The 17,304-nt window shown below is 42.2% G+C and overlaps 2 protein-coding genes across 2 annotated transcripts in view; one reads left to right on the top strand and one right to left on the bottom strand.

The window, feature by feature from the left end:
• Nucleotides 1–790, top strand: part of BTBD7 (BTB (POZ) domain containing 7) — a 33,403-nt gene extending 32,613 nt beyond the window's left edge. Inside the window, 1 exon segment of the mRNA XM_009332366.1 lies at nt 1–790. This exon segment is cut by the window's left edge and continues 36 nt beyond it. Within this exon segment, the coding sequence (XP_009330641.1) occupies nt 1–566 (566 nt within the window). The 3' untranslated portion in view covers nt 567–790.
• A 5,615-nt stretch (nt 791–6,405) lies between these two features.
• UBR7 (ubiquitin protein ligase E3 component n-recognin 7 (putative)) overlaps nt 6,406–17,304 on the bottom strand; it is a 22,380-nt gene continuing 11,481 nt past the window's right edge. The window contains exons 3-11 of the mRNA XM_009332383.1: nt 16,610–16,670; nt 14,956–15,051; nt 13,778–13,831; nt 12,488–12,593; nt 11,040–11,224; nt 10,329–10,460; nt 9,762–9,924; nt 8,788–8,849; nt 6,406–7,980 (exon numbers count right to left, since the gene is read on the bottom strand). Coding sequence (XP_009330658.1) covers nt 7,888–7,980; nt 8,788–8,849; nt 9,762–9,924; nt 10,329–10,460; nt 11,040–11,224; nt 12,488–12,593; nt 13,778–13,831; nt 14,956–15,051; nt 16,610–16,670 — 952 coding nt within the window. The 3' untranslated portion in view covers nt 6,406–7,887. The remainder of the gene's footprint in view (nt 7,981–8,787; nt 8,850–9,761; nt 9,925–10,328; nt 10,461–11,039; nt 11,225–12,487; nt 12,594–13,777; nt 13,832–14,955; nt 15,052–16,609; nt 16,671–17,304) is intronic.

Raw genomic sequence — 17,304 nt, 5'->3', positions numbered from 1 at the left:
TCTATGACTTCTCCAATGCTGCATGCAAACCCTCCACTCCAGCACCCAACAGGCACAGTCCTTCTCCTTCACAAGGCATATATTTTGGCCCAGATTTGTATAGCCACAATAAGGCATCACCAAGTGGCTTAAAGTCAGCCTATCTACCTTCCCAGATATCTCCTAAAAAGCAAGAGGATTCTAGGAGGGAATACCTGCTCTCCCAAGATGGGCATCAACACAGACAAAAGAATGAGCCAATACACCTCGATGTCTTAGAACAACCTCCCCAGCGACTGGACTTGGCATTGGCTACCCAGGAAAATGCTGGCAATGGCCCGGTTCACATCAGGGGAAGAACAAAAATGGAAACCGATTTAACCTATGGGCTAACCTCCAACAGACCTTCACTCTCTGCATACGCCTCTGAAATGCAAGAAGAGAGACCCAGCAGGAGACTGGCAGATGATGAGCCATCAGAACATGGAGCACAGAGAAGTGCAGATTTGGAAAGGGAAGATGCAGTAAGCAGAGGAAGGAGGTCTCCAAACAAACCAGACTTCCTGTATAAAAAATCTGCCCTATGAAAGCAACCTCCACTATTTCTCTGTGCCTAAGAGTTGTAAACATCCCATTCTTTGCAACTTTTGGCCTGACTTCTGTCAGACAAATTCATTCATGCCAGCGGATAAATTCAGCTTTGCTCACTTCTTTTGTACATACATTGCTTTATTAGAGACAGCATGTTATCAGTTTATTTTTAATGCTGCTTCCGGTTTTATTTTGTGGGAGATTTTTTTGAGCAAATTTAATTAAGTCTTTTTAAAAAAAAAAAAAAGCTGGTACCTTTTTTCTACAACCTGGTAGCCTTTTGCACCTGTACATCTATTTTAGTGTATTAGTTTTGTACTAATATGTTGAACTTTATCGTCACATTTAAAGGACTGTATTTTCATACTTTTGCATTTTCCCTTTCACCTGCCAATTCCCTATGTGCATTGGGTTGCACATTATGAAATGTATTTTCTTATGAGATAGTAACAATGCGTTTATTTTTTAATTATAGGAATTCCAAAGAACAGCACATCAAAATACTACATTTTAGTTAGATTTTGTTTGTTTGTTTAGGTCTGAAATCTTTCTGGTTTTTATGACTACAGCAAGAATCCAGTCTAATGTTTTGTTTGAAAAGTTCTGGCAGCTGGTCTTATCCTTCTATAGCAAGCCCACCTCAAGAATTATATCGGGGTTTTTAAAAGTCAAGGGGACATCTAGGAGTCCAAATTCCAGTGAAATTCACTGGGATCTGATAGTCTGATTCTGTTTGCTTTCTGGTTCAGTTGTGACCGTGGAGAACTCCGTGATCACCCAGAAGCACTTACTAGACAGACTAGAATTGTTCATTTGCCCATGCAGAAATAAATCTAGAAATACTGGAAAAATGATAGTAATAACTTGTTCTTCCAGCTACCCATACATGGGGGTAAGCGAAGACCAGAGGTGAGGATTCGTGCTAAATCCTGGAGCGCCAGGAAGACAAGCAAGGCATAGCATCTTCGCTGCTGCCTGAATGGTAACCCTCCGCTTGAGAGGGTTCCCTCTCCAACAGAGGTGCTGAGGTGACTGCTCATTGCCTTGCTTTCTCCTGCCTATGATTAAAAAAGGGCTTCGCTCTAGTGACGTCGTTCAGTGTTCCTTACCTGATCTGAAGTGTTGCTGACTTCATGATTGCAGCTGTTCTGTGAACAAAATCGAAGTGAAGAGTAACTGCTCTAGCATCATGAAATGTGTGAAGCGTTGGCACTCGTAAATTCACTTCCGTTTCCCAACTTTGCTTTTTTAAAGCGCAGAAATGAGATTCATCTATTAACATGATACGAAGAGGGAATGACGGTGATCTGGGCTGGCTCCCTGCCACTGGGTTGGGGTTAAGCAATGTACCGGCTGTCACGGTTATAATTATTAAGTGCATCCTTAATACTTACCGTGCAGTTTTTACCAGAGAGTCATTGCACTTAGGATAGGGATCTGATGCCACTGCAGTGTAGTGATTACTGGTAAAGGCCTGTTTGGATTTTTTTTAAATGCAGTTACTATAATGAAGAATTTCCCAGTAGTAGAAAACTTTAATCTCAAATGTGACCTAAGGACTACTTTGAGGTTAGGTTGAGTTGTTTCCTGCAGTTCAAAATGCTTAATGCTATTTAAACAGAAATCTTGCTGCAACTTTACTTTACTTTTAGTTGATGGCAGATTCTTACCAAACCTCTTGCATTAAAGTATGCAGGGCCTGGTAACACCACCACAATTTTCTTGAAATACGTTGAATATTGCATTTCCAAGCTACCAAATAGCTTCTAGATAAATGAAGATATGGGTGTTTTGAACCAATAAATCCTAATGTCTCCTGGTTACACATCTTTAGGCCTCCTGCGTTTGTGAAAGCTCTGCAGACACTCCTTTCGAGATGCAGCCATGGAAGGCGTGGTGTAGGCTTGGAGGAGAAACTTGGCTAAACTGCGCAGATGATGTCTTGTGGGTGAGAGGAGATTTCTACCCCGCCCCCTGTCAGCCTTTTTAACGTGGGGGGGGTGTTTTGTTTTGTTTTGTTTTCTTTGACCACAGTCAAGACACTTGGTGGTCCTGGCCTCATCACCAATATGTATTATTTCCATGGGACTGCAGTGTAGAACTTTGTTAAAAGCAAGGAGGTGTCAATGGGGGACGGTGCTGCTGCAGGTTAGGGACTGAGGTTCATTGGGTTTCTTCTGAAGATTTGAGCATAGTGCTGTCTGACTGCGTAGCTCTAACCGGACACTTGGGTCTCATGCTCACCAGCACTAGAAGCATTAACTTTTCATCACACACAGAACCCCTGAAGCTCACTGCGCTTGCGTCATATGTATTCGCTTAATTACTAAAAAGTCATAGCTGTCCTCAGAAGACTTACTATTCTGAATAATTTATTTTTACCTAAAATCAATAGATGTACTTTTGAGAAAACTATTTTAGTTACCACAGTTTGATGTGGCACTGTGTGCCTGGACAGAGATGGGGCTGAAATCTACAGATGTAACTTTTAAGCTTGAAATTTGTGGGGATGTGGCTGATGAAGACTGGGAAGTTTTGAGGTTATGGCTTGAGGGAAACGATGAAATGCTTTGGCTTTGGAATAAGCTGGTGAGAAATGCCTCGGGGAGGATGGACACGTGTCTGCATTTTAGAATCCAAAATTGCTTCTGAAGTCTCGGAAGCTGAGCAGTATTAAAAAGAGAGCAAAGTGCTTAAAAGTAGGTGCAAAATAAAAGACAAGTCCTTCTGAGGCCACAAAGACAATCAGGCCACGTAGACAATCTGCGTTTTCACTTTTGTATTTTGAGTTGGGAAGAAGACGGCAGCTAACGGCAGCTGATTCGAAGTGGGAAAGAAGGATTTGTCAAATTACTGGAACTGTATTTTTGTACTCCAGCGTAGGATTTCCTACTTAGTTGGACGTGTGGAGGGAGGGGAGAGACCATCTTTATTCTTCATCATGGAAGTATTACTCGGAAGCTAGTGTTCACACTGCATCTCACTCGCAGAACAGAACATGCATACCTGTGCTACCTGCTACTTCCTCTTCTGTCTGCTGAAACTTTGGTGCAGAAGCTCCTTGTTTACATGAAGCACTTTCTGATTAGGCTGGAAATTAACATCTTTTCCTGCTGTAAATTTGATGGAGATAACAGATTACTGACTATATTTTGCTTGAGGGTAGAGGTATGAACATTAAGTTTTCTTGGATGAGGAAGACTCGTGCTCATTCTATTAAAGAGAGCTCAGACTCTAGTGAGCAACATGCAAAAAGTTCTTATTCCCCTTTCCCTGACCCCCTCTTTTTTTCCTTAATATATGGATGAATAACTTAATTCCTGAAATAGATTTTTCCTCTGAAATATTTTGTTGCTCCCTGGAGTTACTGTAGTTGTGTGTTACGAACTGCTGTGTTGATTGGCAGGTTCTTGTCATATTTTTCCTGTTCTTGAGGAGTTTCATTTCTGGAAGTTAAGGCTGTGGCCACCTGTACTTGTAAGCCTTGGTTTTCGGTCCCGGAATGTTTGTCTTATGGGTTTCTTTGGTTTGGGTTTGGCGGAGGTTTTTGGGGTTCGGGTTTTGGTTTTTTAGGGTTTTTTCTTTTCTTTTGTTTTTAAAGAATACCCATGCTGTTTGGGGCACTGTTTATTCTAGTAATTACATGCTTCTATGGTAGAGGTGGTGCTGAGCTCTGCCGAACGCGGGGAACAGCTGAGAGATGATAAAACTGTAAAACCATATTTGGGGTTTCTGTAATTATCTGTACTGCCAGAAGGTAGCCCCGCCTTCGGCACCGTTACGGTTTTGTTTCTTGTCCTTGTGTTGTTACTGGTATAAAGTCAAGTGCCTTCAATGCTAAAGGCTCAGAAAACTTTCTTAAACTGAATTCATGTCCTATGCAAGTGTTTTTTCTACAACCTGCATAACCAGTACTTTGTAAAACTTGTTTACGCTTCAATTGTACATAGTGTTTTTTAAAAAAAATAGTATTTTTATTTAGGTACCTCCAAACTTGAATTCTAGTCTTGTGTGATGCATTGTAAAACAATACATTTCTCTTTTGAGTACCATTACAGTTGTAAAAAGGTTTTCACTGGTTCTATTTTTCTACTGTTGCTGAGAAGCATGTAACACTGACTTTATCCTACGTATAGTTGGCATTTCAAATAAATGGCTTGTATAGAAAGTGCTTGTGCAACTTCTTCCATTTCACTGTCACCGGCGCGCTGGCCAAATGGACTGTGCCGTCATTATTCCAAACTTCCTATCTGACCGATGGCCAGAGGGAAAGGAGTGGTTTAATACAACCCTTAAGGTGCCCTCTTAACAGTAAAGCCTCTTAAAACCGACAAGGTTTGTTTGTCCCTTCTGGAACAAAAGTGCACAATAATGCTTTGAACATCAAGGATATGATACAAACCAGTGTAAAAAGAGGAATTAAAAATTAGTGGCACGGTTCAAGCAGCTTATTAAAAAGGAAAAGCACTTCAGCGAAACAGTTCAGTGGGTTCTTCTGGCTAGAGCTTAACTGACTGAGACTAGTCACTATTAAAGGCAATGGCATTACTCGTAGTCAAGGCAGGGGGAGTTAGCCCTTGGTCTAGGAAGTGTTTATTTTCTCAGCAGAGCAGCTAGACAAAGACACTCATTAAGTACCCAGGATTCTCTTCTTGAGTTGCGGTTATCCTGCATCAGCTGAATATTCATTAAGTCCCTTTCCCGTAAACAAGTGCTTCACTACTTCAGAGAGATGGCTCAAGTTGAGGAGTGTCATCCAGCAGCAGAGAATCTTGGCTAGTCCCACTTTGAGGCACAACAGCAGAACAGTGTGGATTATGTCCTGGCATAAAGCGGGTGGGGAGAGAGTGCTGTATGGTCGTAAATGTAAATTATTGACACCTCCGTTCCACATCCAGGAAGATGAGTTTTAGGAGTAACTTCTGAAACTGGGCAAACTTGGTATTTATTGTTGCAGGCTTCCTGTTCATTTTGCAACAGTGTTCTTCAAAGCCTGCTAACTTTAGAGACAGGCTGCCTCTTCACCGGGGCTGGGGGGAGCCTTCGGGAAGAAAGCACTAGTGCACTGAAAAAGTTGGAAGGGGGGAGTGTTAGGGGCTGGGCCCAAGTACTTGCTGATCACTTCAGGTAAACCCTGCTCTGTCACTGTAGTACAGGCCCATGCCAAGAATGGACAATGCGTGTTGCCGGTGCTGACCCTGTGGTGTGCCACTGTAGGCCTAATAACTCCTTTTTGTGGAAATTACGTACTTGGTTCAAAAAAACATCCTGCAACTGAACTCCTCCCTCTATGCAGCACTGCTGTCATTTCTTGAGCACAGTGAGGGGTGGGACTGGGTCTTGCTGTAGTATTTACCAGTATTTACCTGTACCCTGGCAGCTGTTGATGCTTTTTTTTTTTAATATATATATTGGGGGAGAACAGCACAAGTTGGAAAACCTAAGGTTTCAGTTCTGGGTGACTTGAGCTCAGGGCTGGAACACAGGACAGCGCTTGCCTCTGGGCACCTTCGCCCTGCTCCCCTTAGTGATACGTGCCACAAACTGCGCCAGAGAGGAAACGTCATCCCAGTCTGCTTTTTCTCCTGCTCAAAACTGTACTTGCAAGCGGGATGCCAGCCCTTGTTTCACACCTGCCTGCAACGGCACGGGTCAGGGTGGGGGCAAAGATGTAGGAACATCGGGCTTGGTTTGGCCCAACGCTTGACTCGGCCCCCGAGATGTGTCTTGGCCCCCACGGCTAACGGGTCACCGCCGTGCTGCCCTGTGTCCGTCTGCATCGCATCTTGGATGAAAACAAACCACTACAGCAGCAGTTCAAAAAACCAAGCCAGTACAGATTGAACAGTTCTTTAATTTTTAGATATTTCAGTTAGATATGCAGTTACAACTCCCATAACAGTTGCTACAAAAAAAAAAAAGCACATACAGTACCCAGAGTTAAATTTAAAAGCAACTAGTCATTTCGCATGAAACAAACCGATGAACTGAGCCTCTATGCTAGAACTAGCTTTTGTAAATAAAGTCATCAGAAACAATTAATAGAGAGAATGATAGATAAAGGTCTGATTTTCTTCTCAAGTGTCATTAACATGGAAGCAGAATAGTACCCCACGGTAAAGAAATCCTCCAACTACGTAAAGCAGGAATTAGAACTTTCTTGAAGTATGTATGTTGTGGGGTTTGTGGGTAAAGAAAACTAAAAACTACATTAGGCTCCAAACTTAGGAAAAGTCAGCACTGAATTGTAGTTAAGCGTAGATTCTTAAAAGTCAGTGAAACACCTCTTGTTCCGTGATCATCACAGTGATTATAAAAAGATGACGTTTTATACGGTAGCAAAATGCCAGGATGCTACAGTGTTTTCAGGAACATTTATGAAGTAATGTGAAGTAGGCTAGTTTTTAAAATCAAAGCACATTAGAAGTCCTGTAACAACCCCCCCATGCTTAATTTGTAATTTAGTACCTCCTCCTAGATATTGTTTACATTCTAGTGAGTGGATAAAGTTTACGTGACAAATTTCTGCATGTAAAACATCGCTGTACAGTATTAGAAACAAAGTTTTTGAGTTTATAAAAACAGATACAACATTCTGTTGCATCAAGCCTAACCGATGATTTCTCATTTTCCACCTGCCTAGAGCACACCTCCACAGCTGCGAGCGAGCATGCAGAAGCGCAGTGCTGCTTAGTTCACCTGATACGACCCAAATGTTAGAATGCAATTTCACCCAACAGCCACGATCATTACCACATGCCCGCTTCTTCACCCCTTCAGGAGCCGCGCCTCCCTCCGGGTGGTAACTAGACGCTTACTTTGTGCGGGGAGCCTTCGCTAGACTCGCTACACCCCAAAGGGATGACACAGAGCCATTTAAAGCAGGAAAGCAACGCGCTCCAGTCTTGCCAGGCACGCTGAGGGCGTCTTCCCTGCACTGTACAGAAGGGAGGGCGGGCAGACCCCTCCCAGTTTTAGTACAACGTACGGCTATAGGCACGGAAAGTAGAATGGGTGAAAGGCTGAAGGGAATTGACAGTGGCGCACTGTTCTTTAACAAGCCCTCCTCTCCCTTGAGACAAGGCCAGCTTTCACAGGAACGCAGTCGATCAGTACGGAAATCCCTATAAATGCAATGTACCTGTTAAGAATGCGTTTTAGTCGCTACAAATAAAGGAAGTATGAGACAAAATGAAGACGTTTCTTGGACAGCTGGATTTTGATGAGAAGCTATGATGAAGATACTGAAGATACCTCTTCTGTTTGCCAGTGAATATTGTTTTCCCAGTTGTCCTTTCAGACCCAGACCCTCTCAGTCTAACTACAGTAGTACTGCATCCTGTTAGTCCGTCGTCTTTTCCGTGACTGAAATTCTTCAAAGAAGTGCTGAATGTCTTCTCTTTTAACCACCTGGGGGAAGCAAGATGAAACCCAAATCGTGGTACAAGAATTCAATGAAACGATCCTTTTTCTTCTCCTTGCACGCATCCCACATGTAATACACAAAGCATATAAAAGCAAGTATCCTGAAATCTCTCTGATACAGCTAGCGAAACAGCTTTCCTGTTGTACCCAAAGGGGACGATTAATGCCCAAATTCTATTATAGGAGAATACAAACTGGGAAACGAGCTCCCTAAAGGCAGAAGCAGCACACGGAGCAAAGCTCCTGATGGTATTTTTCATGGGTTTCACCACTTGCTTTTATCATCAGAAAAATTAACACAAAGCAAGATTTTCACTAGCTCACTTCAGACTCATTGCAATGTAACGAAGAATGGCAATTTAGCAAATGAGCCAACAAAATGCACATGTTGATTAACAATAGCATGCAAATTCCTCCAGAAAACAACTGACAAGACTGTTTGCCAACAGTCAGTCCTTATTCTTCTAAGGGTTTAAATTCAACCCAAGAAAAACCGTAGAGGTTAATTCTTAGAGCAACAGAAGTTTCACTTAAATTTAAGAACTGCTCTCAGTACTTTATAGACAGATTTCTGTAAGGTCCCCGTTATCCCTCAACAATGCCATTAAGGAAATACAACTTTTAAATTCCAATCAAATCAGGGACTTCTAATCTCTACTACAGTACCAGCAACTCCAAGAGACAGGAAAAAAATAAATATTATAACTTAGCATCATAGTATTCAACACCCACCCCTCAACAGTACTTTAAAGCACATTTTCCGGCAAACAAATTCTGCGAGTCATGCCTTACCGTTCCCTCATCTGCAAATCTCCTGAGATAGTCAGTCAGTTCTGTCTTTAAATCATTGTATTCTGGATGGAGAAGCGAAGGCAAGGGAAAGAAAACAAAAAAAACAAAGAAAATATCCAGCTTTAGTTTAATACGGGTTTCAAGAAGACAACGTGTTCTACTTCCTCTTGTCATTTGTTAGATTTACTTCAGACAAATCTAGGTTTGAACTGGATTATAAATAATAGCAATAAAAAGAAAGGCAAGTCCAGGTAAACGTGAGAAGCCTAATAATTTATCAGACTAGCCTATGCGGTCTGAGTATCCGTTCAGGTGATCTTCAGAGAAACATACGGAAGTTCAGCGAGTGAATTAGTACAATTAATTAAAAGACCGCCCCCGCTCCCAACTTCCCGCTGCAAAAGCACGCGTGGGTAGCGGTGGGGAGTCCTAGCCTGTAGCTCAGGATTGGGCAAGTGTCCTCGCCAGAGCGCAAACCCCTCACTCAGAAGAGGGAAACACGGCTCCAGTTACAAAATGCCTCAACGCTGCCTTGTCAATATACTCTGCGGCAGAGCTGCCAGGGAGCACCCTGCACCCCAGCTTCACACCGGCTGGCGCTCCCTCAGACGATAGGAGATTGCCAAACAACAGAACAGGGTAAGATAAATAAGCCAGACAGCAGAAGTATAAATTAATGTTTAAATATTCACGTTACAAGAAATTGCCATCAATTCAGTATCTAAGATGTTAAACAGGGGAGAAATTCCCACACCATCTAGTTCCTCGATGTAAGTTAAAGCTGTAACAACAGGCCAGAGAGGACAAACTTCTCTCGAGTAATCCTGATTGAGGTGTGCAATCCGTCATAGAGTCTTCTACGTGTTACTTCAAAAATCGTTTGACACCACACTGCAAGACCTGATACTAACCTCTTATGGGAAACCGTTCACTTCAAGCATCAAGGCAGATTCTAAAAATGAAGTTGTATTTACCACAGATGAGTTCTACTTGCTGGACTCTGTTCATGCTGTTAAGGGTGTCCATTAAAGGATCTCTCCTTTCCGTCTCTTGGTCACTGGTACCTTTATTTTCGTAAGCCAAGACAGTGTCACATTCATCTGTCAGGAACTGGACTTCAAGCTCCGAATACATTTTCTGGAGAATAAAGTAAAATTTACTTTCACATTACAAAACTTCTCAGATGGAGATGCTCTCGCCCAGTCCTTTTTGTGTTCAGTATCACAAATAATAACAGTAAAAATAATAACGTAAATTCCGTATCCGGCATTTCAGACGTCTCCCCATGACGACTTCCAAAGCAATACTGGATGTAAGCAGCAAAGAAAATACAAACGTTTAGAAGCTCCTCCGTGATGTATTAATTCCAAAGGATTCAGTGTGTTTCTTTTCTATGTGGGGTGGAGGGGTTTTTTAGGTGTTTATATGCAGAGTAAGAACATTTACACAGATTTTATCTACCACCTTCCCTTCAAAGATTCTCTGGGAGCTCCTCCCTGCCTCCCCCACGTCAATGATGGTAATGAAGAGAGAATACATACCAAACAGTCTTCACAGGTGCATAATTTGCTTCTCCAGTTCGATGGCCAAAAGGTGGCAGTATCTTTTTTTAAAAGTTGCTTGCTTTGGAGTTCTTTCAGCTTGCAGACTGGCCTCTCACTCTTAGTAACTACCTGAATTAAAATGAGAGTGTTCAGTGCTCTGTAACATCACTTCAAATATACCCCGTTCTTTCCAGCATGTCATTTTCCTTATGTAAGATTTTTCTTTTGCCTCAGACACACTTATTTTTATAAACAACCTATATTGCCATTTCATCCACACGAGGATTCTGATGTGGTTTTAGCAGTTTCCACTGGAAATTTCTGTAGAAATTTACTGCGATAGCCATAAATGTTTAAGAAATCAGAGCTGGACTTTCATGCAAATGCAGCTACGATGCGTAATACCCCTGTATTAGAACAAACTCAGAAGGTACCTCAGGGTAAAGGCCCGGTGGCTGACAAGAAGGGATGGATCTAACCTATCTGCAAACAGATGTTACACCCTGGTCACCCACTTCTACAAGAGTGTTCCACAGCCTACACTGTGCTCCACAGAGACCGCATGTTTGAAGTGTCGGTGACTGAAGAGGAACACAGAAAGGCTGAAAGCATTTACCTCTTCACTGAACGTATACAGAACGAGGTGGGCTTTACTTCACCTCTCACCAGTACGAAGATGTACAGGACAGGAAAGAAGGTCCGTTTTACCTCTGGACAAGCAGACCCAGAGCTAGTGGATGGTTCATTAAACTGTTCCATTTGCTTTTCCTCCTTCGTTTCTTGGTGCTCCACTCCACTTTCTTTTTTTATTTCTTTTTTCTGCTCTTCACTTTCCTCAACCTTCAGGACAATCCCTTCATCTTCAAGGGAGTTCACTTTGGTCAAAGCAGGAACTGGAAGATACATACCCGCGTAAGTGAAAAATACCATGCCAGACAACGTACAGGCTACCACAGATGTTCTCTATGCTTTACAGCGCAGCGTCAAAGAGCAGCTAGATCACCTTGTACACTGCAGGGTCCTGTATATATTCTACAGCTGTCCAAAGACACAGGTATAGAGAGAAACCACTCCCTCTTTCACCACAGTGTTCTTCACCTCTCATACTCCTATTCTAAAATACTCTGCTTCCCAAAATCTAAGCCCGAGGAGAGGGAAAAGGGTATCACAACTTCAGATAGTTCTGTACTAAGATACTTGTCCTTCTTGGCACCCCTTGATAGCTAGGGCAGGTTCAATAGCTGCTGCGTAGTTTTTTGCTGACTTTGTGTCAGAGTCCTTCACTTTCTCCAGACACACACACCAAAAACTCCATGACAGATTAACTACACTAACCACTTCCTTACCTAAAACAAGTTTTTCTTTTGATGTCCATTCAAATGTGTGCCCTGTGACATAGCTGATCGGAAGGAGGAAACCCAAAAACAAACAAAAAACCCCACTCTGTACTGTATTTACATTAGAAGGAAGAGAACTCCAGGTAGGCCAGCTTGGAATCCTTAAAATTACCATTGAAATTTCTGGCACATAAGAGATCGATCACCAGCTGATATAAGCAACATTTGGGAGACTAGTTGAAACCAGCTCTTTCTGCAGAAATCAAGTCATCTACCCTTCTGATCCCGCAGAGACCACGTAGCAGACAGAGGCCTGGTGTGACCGCAGGGAACACGTGTCCTGAGCACGGCCCCAGCTCTACTCAGATTAAGGTTTTATACATTCATTTCAGGTCACTCTATCATTCACTCTTTGCTGCTCAGGGCCTCTCAGACTCAGCTGTTTGCCTCATTGCTTCCCTTAGGATGGCTCTTCAGTTCTTTAATCCAGTTTAGAAATTAAGTTCCTTGAGACAAGTATTAGACTTGTCCATCTACGGACATTCATTATTAAACTAATCCATCTATGTGCTAGCACATCTTTGATAAAATAAATAAAAGAATGAGCACCACACAATTAAGGTTTAAGAACAAGAACTGCATCTTTTTTTTTTTACAGAACAGTTACTGCAGCCCCACACGTTCCACTGCTGAAGGTGATTGTCCAATATAATGAATGTCATTTCTCCAACCACTTAAACACTATTATGTCATTAATCAACCAAGTATGAGAAATACATACTAACGAAATACTGGCTCAGATATCTTAATTTTCTTTACCTGCTAATTGCGACGCATAGGCCCAGAGGAAATGGCAGTGATTCATGCAGGCTTGGCATACCATTTCATGGAAGTCTCCACTTTCAGGGGGGATTGCACCAAGATGCTATCAAAAAGAATCAAGCATGCAGCAGTGAAACGTTTGCTGCAAATTAACAGACTCAATTCTAAGTTTAGAGGAAGTAAAACATCAACTGCCATCATATTTTCAGCACAAGCATACACTCCTGCTAACTTTCTACAATGATTACCGATATAACTTAAAGACTGGAAAGAGCTGGCAAGAATTCCAGGGAAAAACTGAAATAATTCTCTCTTTGTCTACAGCCTTTTATGCCTTCTACATACCCAGAAATCTCAGGCCTATCTTTATCTCATTTCTAAACGTTGTTCTTCTAAACCGTCCTAAACATAGGACAGGTGAAGATACCTATTGCACACTGCACATTTAAACTCCTAAGTAACTTACAATTACTTTCTTACGTGTACGAGATTGTAAGTCTTCATACTGAACTTGAGAAGAATTAGGTCCCAAAGCTCTCCATAAACTGGTGAGAACTATTTAGGCAATTAAAAGCACTTATCGGCTTTCTTCTGAAAAACATTCTTGCAAAGCTTACAGTATGCAGCATAATATTCTTAATACATACATTTATACAAAAGAATCCTGTAGTTTAGCTACAGAACCCATAATTGAAGGCAATAATCTTTTTTTTGATTCTTTGATCCTGCAACTTCAAACATGGGATTTCACTCGTGCCCTTCAGGGCACAAGAGGCTGAATCCTTAATGCTTACACGTTAAGTAGGGCACTCACTGAAGTGCTGAGCTGCTTTTAAAAGATTTCCCCAAAGTTCATAATCAGGAACCAACCGCGTGGTTTGTTCCTCGCTATTTAAAGTAATTGCAGTTTAAAAAGCATTCTTCTGAATGAAGAACTACTCAGGTAGTTGATAATGATGTGCCTCAGTAAGAACCTTCTTCTCACCAATTCTACTGATTAGAATTTTCTAATTAAAGATACGGTCATAGAGTTATTATTTTATTCTGCAGCCGTAACCTTCAAAAAGGTAGAACTCTTCCTAGCTTTTCTGGACTGGAGCGGACAGCAGCTTAAGATTAAACTTTCAATATTCCTTTGCATAGGATGAAAAGAAATACCTTAGAACTCATGTAATAATCTTTTGAGAACTACAGCAAACCTTCCCAAGTAAGAATAACCATACAGACTTAACCAACACTAATTTATTTCTATGCAAATGGCAATTCTGCTACTTATAGCTTCCTTACCCTTCCATGGAACCAGTCTTCACAAACTATGCATTGGATCATCTCATCTGGAATCTAGATGAATGGTCATATTATTAGCATTAATAGCAACCTCCAGAATCTTTCACAAGCCTCAAACTGCACTATTATGCAAAGCCTGCCCAAGTGAACTACATCTCCCTCTTCACCCACCCACAGGGAGCTGCCATTAAGTAGTTACTGCTTCATTAGTCAGTTTGCTTCCCTGAAGTTCAACAGCATATGTAATTTGCCATATTATCAAGACTGTGGAAATTGCCATTTATTATTACGAAACTAGTTTTCCCAGTAGAGCAAGACATTCTCACACAAAAGAGCTGATAAAAGTTAATACACTATTGGTATCTTTCTTCCTGTAAACAGAAGTGCACGAACAGGCAGCTTAGCAAAAGAAAGATACTGATACTCATTATGTCATCAGGTTTATATTGGAATGCCAGAATCCTAACTTAACTGTCCACAATATAGTACCAACTGCTTTGTTATGAAACAGTTATTAATGATTTCTTTAGAAATGTTTAGCTATCTCCGAACTTCAGAGAGGTGAGTTTATAAAACACTTCTTTGTATTTGAAAGACTTGTGCCTTCCTTATTCTTTAAAACACCTAACTTACATGACTGCAAACAAAAGTTTGCATGTGCAAACATGGTATATTTTAATACTTCAGGTAGAGAAAAAGTGTTCTGACTACCATAAAGGAAAGCTAAAGCCAGTGCTATAGGACAGACTCTCCCCATCCCGGAAGCCTTGTGAGAGCACTGTTGCAGGCACGAGGAAGCAGATTCTGGTCTCCCCTAACATGTGCAATATGTTCCTTCTGCGCTTGCCGCATTTCTCAAGATAATGAGAAACCCACCCCCTAAGGGAACTCTGTAACTTTAGAGACAAGAAAGCAGAGATGACTGCAGCAGCATTTTGTCCAAATGATGGTTTGACCTCCTCGTCTGTCTTTAAGGCATAAACATATTCTACCATTTTAAAAAAAAAAATTGATAAAGTAATTATTTTATACAGCACAGGACAACTGAAAGCAATATGGAATATATGATTTCTTAAAGTGGGATCTTCCCTGTAAAGCAACTCAGCGACCACCCTCTGCACAATGTTTTGCGTAAATATCATCTATATATGATTACTACTGGTTTTTGTATTTCTTACCTCATCTTCAGGATCAGGATAAGGTCTTTTACAAGTACAGTATAATCCATAAAAATTGTCATTATACTTATTTCCTGAATTCACCTTGCCCTTTTCCTAGCAGGAAAGGAAAAAACGTCTCAATAGACAATGCAAAGAAAAACAAAAGACAGAAAAGATGTGTAATCTAGAAAAAAACATTTTGTGTTCCACTTTAATTCCTACATTATACTCATCAGTTTGAAGATCCAAAAAGAAAGATATTATCCAGACACCTATGCTATACAGTGAGCAGCAGATAGGGCACGTGAGGAATACTGAAATTCAAAAGTAAAGAGGAAAAACAGCCTTTCCACCTTTGTAACAAATGGCAACTGTGGTGTTTGTTAAGCTACAGCTAATCTAAAACGATATAAGAGTTTTTGATCACCAACCACGCCTGCCTGCTGCCATTATAGCAACATCTGTAGATTTATTGTGCACCTTCCCCTACGTTTCTTTTTAAACATCCAGACGGTGATCCAAACCCAACTTCGTTTAATCTTACCACTCAGCATCTACTAAATTCATGTCATATAAGCCTCACTCTACAGGGGAGGATTATGTAAATTACAAAACATGCTGAATGAAATTCAATTACAGGTAATCCCATTTAAAAAAAAAACAGCGAATACAGCTGCAGCCTGAGGGCTTCAGAACTGCACGTAGTTGCAGCCTAAGGCCACCATCGGCCCCTGCAGAAACAGCTGTGACCATTTATCATGTCACCTGTACAAAACGCTTTCTACCACTATTCTGACAAAGGAAGAACAGACGATGCAAGCACCCGGCATCCATGAAGTCAGCCAGATTAACGGACGGATGCTAAAGGTCACTTAACCTGTACAATTGATTTTGCACTGAACTGAAGGAGGAGGAACATTTCATTAACTCAAATAAGAAACAGTAATTTCTTAAAATTGTCACAGGTGTCTCTGTAGGGATCACTGGACCGCAGCCCTAGGCTGACTAGCTGCGGATCCCTCCCAGTTCTGCCACAACAAAATGGGCATACACAAAACCACTTGCCGTTTCTGCATTTGGACTGTTATTACCCTGGGAGCAGCACTGCAGGCAAGCCAAGCGGCTTCCTGTCGCTCCTTCCCAGAAGATTACCAACTACTTGACAAGTCCAAAATGCCCACGGAGTATGAAAGCACGGGGGGCTTAATACAGTAAAAAACTATCCCATCAGTAGGCTCTGGTGACAACCTATCGAAAAAGATTAGGGCACTAATGCCACCACGAAGAGGAGGGAACCGTCGCTTTGACAGTAGCACGACCTTAAATTTCCTTAATGCAACTGCAAAATTGCACCCCAAAAGGTTCTCCTGAAGCCACCTTGAAGCTAATGAGATGTATTAATGCAGGCACCACGACATGTTTCTGGCATTACGCCGACCATGGATGCAGAACTGCTGCATTCATGGACGACAAGGATCAAACGTTCTCTCTCCTTGCCACATTTCCCTTTGGTCCCTCAACAGTTTTATCTCCTGCTGTAATACTCCCACCTTGTTTAACTTGCTGGGAAAAGCAGAGGCATCGCATGAGTCAGCACTGGCTGAGGCAAGGCACCGACCTCCCAAGAGTGTTATTTTGATTCTGTGTGTATGAAACCTATGTCTGAACTTACTGGGAGTAACTTGCACTGCAGATTTTTGAACTTGCTATTTCCACAGTCACAGCGGAAGTTCCTGGAAAGAAAAACATAGCACTTCAGGTTTTTTATTAACTGAAAACACATTATTTTTGTGTTTGTAACAATCCCCAGCAGCTTATTAGAGGCCATAAAAATATTCTTGCAGCCATGTAAACAACAGCATCAGTCAGAACTGGCCAAAGGGCCTTGCAGCCTTACCCTCTCACAGGGCGTCCTCGGCAGGCCTCAACTAACACCACCACTTGCAACAGTGCTTGGCTGGGAGGCCGCAATGGCACAGCTAACCCCCGGGGGCTGCAACTACCACACTCAAAAACGCGAGCAGGTGTGTTGGCGAAAGAGGAGCGTGAATTGGTTCGCTTCCGAAGGCTGGATCCACGAGAGTGATTAAGCTCTTGTCTCAGACACCCAAGCTCTCCCTTGTGTATTCTGTATGAGTTACGCACCGGGACGTTGCCCGCCCTCGCTGAAGCGTATTACACAGCGGAGGAGGCTCTGGGGAAATTCCCCTGGCCAGCTCACCTCCACGCCACGGGCCCCCGCAGAGCGTCCCAGCACTCGGGTCAGGGAGGAGAAGGTAAGCGGTGACGGTCAGTGCACGCCGCCTTGCTTCCCCCCCGGCTGGAGGGGCCCGCGCTTCGCTCCGGGCGGCTGCGAGGAACCGACGC

The sequence above is a fragment of the Pygoscelis adeliae genome, unplaced genomic scaffold (assembly GCF_000699105.1).
Source record: "Pygoscelis adeliae isolate BGI_AS28 unplaced genomic scaffold, ASM69910v1 Scaffold429, whole genome shotgun sequence".
Taxonomy (NCBI): Eukaryota; Metazoa; Chordata; class Aves; order Sphenisciformes; family Spheniscidae; genus Pygoscelis; species Pygoscelis adeliae.
Note: the sequence above shows the minus strand (reverse complement) of the source record. Positions and strands in the feature narration are given on the sequence as shown.